This window comes from Lycium ferocissimum, chromosome 9 (genome assembly GCF_029784015.1).
Source record: "Lycium ferocissimum isolate CSIRO_LF1 chromosome 9, AGI_CSIRO_Lferr_CH_V1, whole genome shotgun sequence".
NCBI classification, from domain to species: domain Eukaryota; kingdom Viridiplantae; phylum Streptophyta; class Magnoliopsida; order Solanales; family Solanaceae; genus Lycium; species Lycium ferocissimum.
In genome coordinates this window covers 8,943,161-8,953,642 of record NC_081350.1, presented here as the reverse complement: position 1 = coordinate 8,953,642, position 10,482 = coordinate 8,943,161, and the positions used below count along the sequence as shown (strand labels likewise).

Sequence of the window (10,482 nt, the reverse complement as noted above, 5' to 3'; positions counted from 1 at the left end):
TTTCTTCTACTTAAATTGTAAGAAGCCAAGTGATCTTATTTCCTCAAAATTTAGTGAGTTATATTCCCTGATGGTGTAATAGTTATTTACACAAACCTTAAGTTAAAAAATATTTACACAATCAAGTAAATTAAAAAAGATATTCACATAATTCTACTTAATATTGGCATTACTAATAACCTAAAATAAATTGTACAGTCCTAACTAACCTACTAAACAGATTAGATTACACATATAACTTAAGATTTTCACTAAAATGTATGTACCGAAAATTTTCCCGCCATTTACTAGGCATTTTCCGCGGCAAAATTTACCCTTAAAATTGTGGATTTGTTCACTGAAAAGAAGCAAGAGAGAAACCAATGGAGGCCAAGCTTTTTGATGTCCCTATTACTGTCTCAAACCCAATGCTAAATTTCAAGAATCAAAAACAAAAGTGTTGGGTCCATCCGCTTATTTTAGGGAAGAAAACACTTCACTTGTTTGACAAAACACTTCCTTGCTTTTGAGGAAGAAAACATCTTGTCTTTGGAAAAATTGTCAAGTGCTTGCTTGAGTCATCAATGACATCAATAGGTTCATCTCATACCTATAAATAGGAAGCTTTTCTCATTTGCTAGATACACCAAATTGAAGAAGACAACACGTATCCAAAGAGAAAAATCTAAGAGAAATACTCTTAGTGAAAGGCCTAAGTAAGAGAAGGTCTTTGAGAGAATTTTGTGTGGTAAAATTCTTGAGTGTCATTGGGATTGGGGTTGTGAGGTTGAGTGTTGTAAACACTTGTAATATTTCTTCTTTAATAAGATGCGGCAAAGAACGTGGACGTAGCTCTCGCATTGAGGGTGAACCACCATAAATACAGGTTATTTATTCTTCGCTTACATCACGGCGTAAGTAGGTTCTGCCTAAGGAGATTGGTATTTAAGTGGTCCAAAATTGTGACCCTCCAATCTTTCCTCGAATCGCTTACAAAAGTCGGATTTGGGATTTTAAATCCTAACAAGCTGGTATCGTGAGCAACAAAGTTGTGTTTGTGATTTAGAAACGATGGGAGGGCGAAGATGGTACGACGCACGGCATCGGTAAATTCGATGGTACAAATTTTGCATTCTCGAGAATGCAAATTGAAGATTATTTATATGGCAAGAAAACTTCATGAACCTGCGGTCCAAAACCGGAAGGAGATGAAACGCAGATTGGGATCTCCTCGACGGACAAGTGCCTGGGAGTCATTCGACCGATCAAGTTAAAGAACGTTGCTCGCAACGTGGCAAAGGAAAAGACCACATGAGATATGATGAAGGTATTGTCTGATATGTATGAGAAACCTTCGGCAAATAATAAGGTATTTCTCATGAAGAAACTATTTCATCTAAAGATGATGGAAAATGCTCGTATTCTTTGCACACGTAAATGAATTCAATACCATTGTAAATCAATTGTCATCGGTAAAAATTGATTTGATGATGAAGTGCAAGCTCTAATTTTGTTGGCATCCCTTACCAAATAGTGAGGAGCCAATGAGAGCGGATTGTGTTAGTAATTCTGTCGGTAGTAACAAACTAAAGTTCAACGATGTTAGGGATCGTATCCTTCGAGGAGGTGCGCGGGGCAGTTGCGGAGAGGCATCGACGAGTTCTGCTTTTAATGTTGAAAACGAGAAGCGAGAAATTTTGACGAAACTACAACCGAAATAGGGGCGGATCGAAGTCGGAATGGCGAGGGGTCGATCCGGACCGGGACGAACACATGAGTGTTGGACCGTGCGAAAACCGGGTCAACAAGAAAGCTCAGGGCGCCAAAGAAGGAGGACGGCAAGGGGGGGGGGCTGGAATCACGGCGCTACGGAAGACATTGGCGATGCGTTGTTGCTATCGGTTGACCCGATAGACTCTTGGTGCTTGACTCGGGAGCGTCCTTTCATACCACCCCACGTCATGATATAATGACAAACTACGTGGCACGGGAATCTCGGCAAAGTTTATTTAGCCGATGGAGAGCCGCTAGACGTTGTTGGCACGGGAGACATTAATTTGAAGATGTCAAATGGATCCTCGTGGAAGATTACAAAAGTTAGACATGTTCCAAAGGCGACGCGAAACACGATCTCGGTAGGTCGGCTTGATGATGAGGGATATGATCTCAGATTTTTGGTAATGGGTCTTGGAAGGTGGCGAAAGGTGCTATGGTAGTTGGCCGAGGAAAGAAGATTGGCACTCTCCACATGACGACTAGGCCGTCGTAATCTCATGTCGCATTCTTGTGGTTGACAACACAAGAAAATGATTTGTGGCATTGTCGGTGGGACATATCGCCCGAAGGGGATGGTGTTGGTGACAAATGGCTTAATTCCGGAGGCGAAAGACGGTGGACCTTCATACGTGTGAGAGCTGCATTCTCGGAAAACAAAAGCGAGTAAGCTTCTCAAATGCGAGCGAGGAGTTGAAGGTCGAAAAGCTGGAATTGGTGCACACGGACGTGTGGGGACCTACCTTTGTTCCTTCTCTTGGAGGATCACGCTACTACGTGACCTTCATTGATGATTCAACGAGGAAGGTGTGGGTTTATTTTATGAAAAATAAATCCGATGTGTTTAGTGTATTCAAAAGATGGAAAGCCGTAATTAGAATGAAACAAACCTTAAGTTGAAGTGTTTGAGGTCCGACAACGGCGGAAATACATTGATGGTGATTTCAAACGGTATTGTGCCGATAATGGAATCAAGATGATGAAGACTATCCCTGGAACGCCGCAACAAAATGGAGTAGGCGAAAGAATGAACCGAACGTTGAACGAGCGTGCTCGGAGTATGAGAATACACTCGGGATCGCGAGACATTTCGGGCGGATACGTCAATACGCGGCCGCAATTAGCAGGGGACCGTCGGTTCCTTGGATTTCGAATTCCGGAAGAAGTGAGTGGCAAGAAGGTAAATCTTTCATTTACGAAAGTGTTCGGCTGCTTATCATATGTTCATAATGATGATACGGCTAGAAGCAAGCTTGATCCAAAATCAAAGAAGTGTTACTTTATTGGCTATGGTGACAAGGCTTGGTTATCGATTTTGGGATGAACAAAATCGGAAGATCATCCGAAGGTGAATGTTGTCTTCAATGAAGAGCGCCGTACAAAGACAAGTTGCAAAAAAAAATTCGGAATGTCGGGACAAGGAATCGGAAATAGTCGATTTGAGGGACTTTCGACACGAGCCGCCGGTACGGCGAGGCGAGAGGAACAAATAATCCGAGAAGGTGCGATGAAAGTGCGATTACGAAACAAATCAACGGACGCCAATCACGGAGGCTGCGTAGATCATCCCGGGATCGGGAAGCCGATTCACAGGTACTCTCCATCCCTCCTACTTCCTACTTTCACCGATGATAGGGTGGTAGGAATGTTATGAAGAAGCAATGCAAGTCGATGAATCGACTAAGTGGGAGCCCGGCAATGAAAGATGAGATGGACTCCCTATCGGCAAATCATACATGGGAATTAGCCAATTGCCAAAGGATAAGAGGGCATTGCAAAACAAATGGGTTTATCGGATAAAGGAAGAACCCAATGGAAGAAGGCATTATAAAGCGCAAGGTTTGCAAAGGGATTTTTCAACGAAAGAGGGCATCAAACGCTCACAAGAAGAATATGTGAGGAAAGTTATCAAAAAGTTCAACATGCATGATGCCAAGCCGGTCGGCACTCTCTTGGGCAGACTTTCGGTTGTCGAAAGGATCGGTCGACAACCGAGGATGAGAAGAAGCGGATGGACAAGATACCGGACATTGCACATGCGTAGGAGTTGTCGACCGATTTATGAGCAATCCGGAAAAGCAACAACGGGAGGTGTGAAGTGGATATTCGGATATACGAAAGGTAGCTCGAGTTCGGCTACCGTATTTCCGAAAATCGAGAAACGAGATTGCAAGGTTATGTTAATGCGACAACGGTGGTGATGTTGACAAACTGGAAAGCTGTGTTCGGCTTACTGCCTGCACGAAGTATGAAACTAGGAAAGAGGCTGTATGCGTCGATCAAAGTGTGAAGACAAATTAAAATTAGTCTTCAAGTGGGAGATTTGTTGGGTCCATCCCTTATTTTAGGAAGAAAACACTTCCCTTGTTTTGAGGAAGAAAACACTTCCCTTGTTTTGAGGAAGAAAACATCTTCCTTGTCTTTGGAAAATTGTCAAGTGCTTGCTTGAGTCACTAATGACATCAATAGGTTCATCTCATACCTATAAATAGGGAAGCTTTCTCATTTGCTAGACACACCAAATTGAAGAAGACAACACATCCCAAAGAGAGAAAAATCTAAGAGAAATACTCTTAGTGAAAGGCCTAAGTAAAGAAGGTCTTTGAGAGAATTTTGTGTGGTAAAATTCTTGAGTGTCATTGGGATTGGGGTTGTGAGGTTGAGTGTTGTAAACACTTGTAATATTTCTTCTTTAATAAGATGCGAGCGCGCGTGGACGTAGCTCTCACATTGAGGGTGAACCACTATAAATCGTGTGTGTTATTTATTCTTCGCTTACATCACGGCGTAAGTAGGTTTGTCTAAGGAGATTGGTATTTAAGTGGTCCAGTTCGTGACCCTCCAATCTTTCCTGGGAATCGCTTTACAAAAGTCGGATTTGGGATTTTAAATCCTAACAAAAAGATCAAATATGTATATGTGAAGTGCGATTGCAAACGGAGAAAGACTTATGAAGTCACTATTATGGATCTTCAAGAGTGATAATGGTGGAAATTCTTTCAAGATTGCCAATCAAGCCCATTTTCCGTTGTAAAGAGTGTTTTGTAATTTGCATAATCTTTTCTACGACCCTTTATTTGTTAAGATGTATCACAAGATCGCCTTTTCCTGCATTTTGCTTTACGTTGATCACTCTATCGCTTCACTTCTTGAACTCAAAGCGCGTATTATGATTATGTTTCTCGCCCCCGAAATAGGCCCATTATGTTGAGCACTAAATTTCACCTCCCTAGAGATAGCAACTTGCCTTGGGATGATGATGACCTATTTGGTGTTAGTTTTGGTAATGAAAACTTGAGATTAATTGGTTCATGTAATGGGTTCATCTGTTTGTTGAATGGTTCGAGGTATGATGAAAACCATTCGGTTTACATTAACAATCCTCTTTTGGGTGAGTATTTCAAGGTTAAATTGCCCGAATGGGAGAAAAGAGTTCGTGGTGTTGCTTATGCATTTTGTTTTAGTGAAGGCTCTGGACAGTATAAAGTATTGAGATCAGTGATTAGAAAGTTCCGGGGTCGTCCAGAAGTATCAGAATTGGAGGTTTATACTCTTGGAGTTGATGAGAAATGGAGAAACGTGGGTGAGGCTCCGTACCCGTTATGTGGATCATTTGGTAATGCTAATGTCAATGGTGTTCTTCATTGGCTGAAGGATGATGAAAATACTAAAATAAGTGCCAGCATTTACTCGTTTAATATCGGGACAGAAGAGGTGAAGCCCCTACCAACTCCACTTGGTTTGAAAACTCCATCCTTGGGGTTGATGCTAGCAGAGTTTGGGAATTCTCTGTGTTTGTCTGATAAAGGTGATCTATGGTGGATGAAAGAGTATGGAATAGCTGAATCTTGGACTAAAGATCGCATTTTGACGGATTCTATTCTACTTGACAGCCGTTATAAACGTTTTATACCAATCATGACTTGGAAAGATGGAGAAATCTTGATGCAGTGCAAACGTGGCACACAACTAGTTTCTTACAACCCAAAAGAGAAGAAGTTTAGAGAGGTCAATGTTCATGGTAGTGGGACTGCAGCGACTAGATACATTCCAAGTTTTTACTCACTCAAAACCGTCATGGGGGAAAGTTTTCAAGTCTCAAATGCTTATCCGAAGACTGAGATAGTTTAGATATTTAATTTGTCTTACTTCATCCAGGATATTATGTTTTGCTTCAATGTTTTTGGTATAATTTAGCTTAAGACCTGACAACTTTTTCTGTTTTATGGTTGCTTTTGAGTTCTGGAAGTACAACTCTGCCTGTATAAGCATACCTTGTCCATTTTAACAATCCTAAGTTGTTTGCATTGTAAATTCTCCAAAGCTGCATTTCTTTTGTTCATTCATTCTTTACTTGTCTGAAAAGAACAAAATACGGAGGAACAAAGAGTTGGCCTATCTGTCAAGCGCTCCTTGTTTGGGGTAAACGGTTCATGAACTTTTGGGTGAAGTTATTTGGGTGCTTCAATTGGGAGTGATGTTTCGGTTATGTCCTGATTTTAAAGGTAGTTCTTTCCTTAGTTGGTGATTTTCTTGAGCAACAGGCTTATAGTCAGGCTATCCATTTTCATACTACCTAGTAGCCTTCGAATGAGCGAGTAATTTATTTCCGTATTGAAATTTTATTTGGCAATAATCCCCTTGGTTTAGCTTGAAGCTATGTCCTATTCTAATCGTGCCTTGCTTTTGCATCAAACTTCAATTTCCACGACTGTCCTTACTCCCTTTAATTTTATGTACCTACTTGCTTTCATGATCAATTTGACAGCTTAACTCTTTTGATCTTGTTCAAGATGCAAGAACTTGAATTCATTTCACCTCTCACCTTATCTCCATATAAGCAGGATGGAAGGTGACTTTGTGTAATCTTTACAGGTTTCTTCAATTTCTGAACATTTTTGTGTTGCCATTGTCTTATCATGCTCTCTCTTTAACAATGTTCTTACTCTCTTGAAGTATCAGTATCTGCTGGCTCTATCTACAATCAGTTAAAATTATATGTAAGTTTCAGCAATCTTGCATGGTACGTTTTTCTTTTATTTCATATTTTCTCTTTTAGGCAGTGGTACAATCTCTTATAACTTCATTCTTTGGACTGTGAAATCAACTAAATGGAGAACAATTCATAAACTCACAGTTGTTTTCTTGAAACTTCAATATCTCTTCCTTTAGGTTGGTGTATGTTCATTCAGTCTCTTTTATTGTATTAAGATATATGTGTGAAAGGTAAGGAAGCTTTGGTCATCCTCATTTCAGTGTGTGATTAGGGACAGCTTTCAGGTCTCTGGTGTTCATAGTTCAGTGTTGAATACAACCTAGTAATCTTCCAATTAGCAAGTAATTTGTTTTCTTATAAATATGTTATCTAGTGAATTTGGCCAATGACTTTACCCGGTATAATAATAAATTTAGAATGATCTTTTTATAAATTAAGTGGGGATAAAAAGATAAGTTTTTTCTTTGCTTAGCCCTAAGACATTTTTTTTACCAACAATGGAGTTAATTTTTTTTTTTTTTTTTTTTTTTTTTTTTTTGTTAAAGGAGTTCTCACAATAAGTTAAGACCCTAGAAATTGATCAAAAGGAAAAATAATTAACGTTTTAGATTGAGGAACCAATGTAACTCAAATATAGGTATTACCATCAATTTACACAAATGTCATTCATTCATGAAAGAAAGTCATTATTATATAAAAAACTGGAGATTGAATAAGCAATATGAAAGTATTTTTAGATGTTAAATAAATTACATACACATTTAAAGAAAATGCGAATAATCTAGCTCCAATGCCCTTGTTATTATTATATATAAACATTTTCAATGTCAATAACTAAAACTCATGGAGGAAGATCCTAATTTTTCAAGAACGTCCACAATAATTCTTGAATAAATTAAATTTTAATAATCTCAAATGGCTATAATTTTCGTCAGGAAAAATAAAATGCTAGATTTGAAGGATAATCCGTTTAGACAAATATACATTGCTTTTCAAAGAATGAAACATTAATGGAGCATAAATAATATATCAAATAATATAACCAGCAACTAAACTTATTTACTTGCCTAAAATTTTCAACTAATAAATACAAAAGAAATGATGAATAAGTTTCAGTGACATGCTAATGCACACTAAACGTTAAAGTAACAAACATGTAGTTTTACTTTTGCTATAAGAAGAAGACAGAACCATCAAAGAATGTGGTGCAGCAGATGGGGTTGCTCCTTCCTTAACCAAATGTTTCAGGTTCGAGCCCTGTGTATATATAGAAAAATCCTTGGTAGGGAGACCGGATACAATCGGACCACCGGTTAGAAAACCAAAAAAAAAAAAAAAAAGATAGGAAGTTATTTGCGAAAAAAACTATAAAAGTCCTCCCGGTTAATTTTTTTTTAGTATTATCCACCTGCAAGTAATTTTTTCCAGCGCATGCACATCATTATTAAAGAAGTAAACGTTATTATCTCAAATTCCCTGAATTCATAAATATAGAGCTCAATATTATTATAGAAATGTTAAAGTCTCTAGCCGCACAAGAAATAAAAATTTCAAGGCTTTCAACAAAAACATACTTCCGAAATCAAAAGTACCAAATTATAATAAAACTTAAAAAAAAAAAAAAATCTTTAATGATACTATCTATAAATCTCTCACATATAGTTCTTGAATACAGGGGAACATCAAGAGTTTAATGAGTGAAAAGAAACGATTATAAGAAAATTAAATCATGGTTAATTATCAATTTTATTTTTCTATTAATATTCTATTATTTTGCACAAGCTACAACAATTGACCATAATTCACAATAAAACCATTCAATGGTTCTCTTCTTTCAAACAATGCATCATCTAAATTATCATTTTATACACAAAAGCTCTACTGCTTGAAAATTCAGGAAGAAATAAAGGGTAGCCCGGTGCACTAAGCTCCCGCTATGCGCGGGTCCGGGCGGGGCCGGGACCACGAGGTCATTGTATGCAACGGCGCACACCTTGCATTTTTACGAAGAGGTTTGTTCCCACGGCTCGAACCGTGACCTCCTGGTCACATCGTGATCCTTTACCGGTTACGTCAAGGCTCCTTCCTAAATTCGGGGAAGAAATAAGAAAGGAAAAATAAAAACAAAAACCTAGGAGAAATAAGAAACAAATTGCTCTTCTCAAAAAGTTGTGGTTGATGCATCAATTATCCAGTACAAAAAGTAGGAAGTCATTACTTGCAAAAAAAAAAAAAAAAAATCTAAAGTCAATAACACGTGAAAATTGTTATAAACAAAAAAGGGTAAAAGAATTATCACAAACTAACAGAAAGCCTAACAAAGATCCAAAGCACAATTGATATTACAATTATAAACATTTGTAGTCGAAAGAGAGGAGGAGCATTATCCAAAAAAAAAAAAAAAAAAGGACAGGAGGAGCAAGTAGACTACTCCGGCACCAAAATACCTTTTGTTTACGGGGAATGAATATTTAATTGTTGAATGGAATTGGAAAGGTCATAACTCATAAGTTATGACTCATAACCATAAGACAAACAAATAAATGATACGTTTTTTTTTTTTTTTTTTCAATGCAAATAAATGGGGAAAACCCAAAAATCCATAGGACATGAAGAGAAGATGAAAAACATAGTCATTAATATTACATATTAATTTTTCAGTTTTAAAAAATATTTATGGAGGAAAGAGACTTTTAATTTTTATAGTATTTAATATAAGCTAAACTTATAAGATGGAAGAGGAAAAAAAATCCAAAAAAGGAGAAAAAAGATAAATGCCAATGGAGGTCATACAAAGGTGCCACATAGATTGTCTATGCCCAGCTTTATATTATATATAGATTAGCACAAACCACCTTGGTTTAGCTCGGAGCTATATCTATTTAAATTCTTGGCTTGCTATTGAATCAAACTTCAATATCCATGGCAGTCCTTACTGTCTTTTAGTTTTTATTAGCTATTTGTTTTCATGATCAAATTGATAGCTTAACTCTTTCTCCTGATTTTCCATATCCAAGGCTTTGATCTACAATGAAGAAGCAATATGAGAGGTGTTTCCTTAACCTTTACAAGGTGATCATATTACTCAGTTTCTCTTTTCTTGCTATGATGATATGCTTACTTTTCTTGTCAAGCTTTCCACTGAGTACACTTCTCTTATCCCTTGAAGTATCGGTATCTGCTTGTTTTTATGACCATTATAATGAAACATGTTTCAGTTTGCAAGCCTTGTTGAGCTATCTATGATTTTCTTTTCTTTTGAATTGAACTTTTAGGCAATGCCGCAATCTCTCTTCATACCGGTGTACGTTTGTTATTCAGCCTCTTCACCAATTTTAAAATATGCATTTGAAACTTTAGACAATTCTAGTAATTGTGAAATATGAATCTGCTGCCTCCTTCCTTGATCTCAGGTCTCATTGCGATCATTGTTGCATCCAACTGCAGAAATGGATTCTTTTGTTTAATTGGCAGTCCTCTATGTCGAATCCAAACCGTAAATCGAGTCGGAGCCAAAATGGGTTATTTTTACGGCAAAATTTTAAAATGGGCTGCTCTTTTTTTTTTTATACCACAATGGGTATTTCGTTGGTTATCTGACGAAATACGAAACATTCATTCAGAATAATTTCAACCAATTTTTTTTTTTTTTTTTTTTTTTTTTTTTTTTTTTTTGTATTTCGTAATGCTATTCACGAAATAGCATTAAATTTTTATTAATTTGGTTCATACAA

At 37.4% G+C, this 10,482-nt stretch overlaps 1 protein-coding gene across 1 annotated transcript; it reads left to right on the top strand.

The window, feature by feature from the left end:
• Positions 1 to 4,647: 4,647 nt before the first annotated feature.
• On the top strand, positions 4,648 to 6,158 carry LOC132069207 (F-box protein At3g07870-like). Its single transcript, XM_059462629.1, has one exon. It carries the CDS (start codon positions 4,957 to 4,959, stop codon positions 5,881 to 5,883), a length of 927 nt encoding a protein of 308 aa, XP_059318612.1. The 5' UTR covers positions 4,648 to 4,956; the 3' UTR covers positions 5,884 to 6,158.
• Positions 6,159 to 10,482: the final 4,324 nt, after the last annotated feature.

What these genes read in the sequence shown, in the direction of transcription:
- LOC132069207 (XM_059462629.1), top strand. Translation starts at nt 4,957, where the DNA reads ATGTTGAGCACTAAATTTCACCTCCCTAGAGATAGCAACTTGCCTTGG.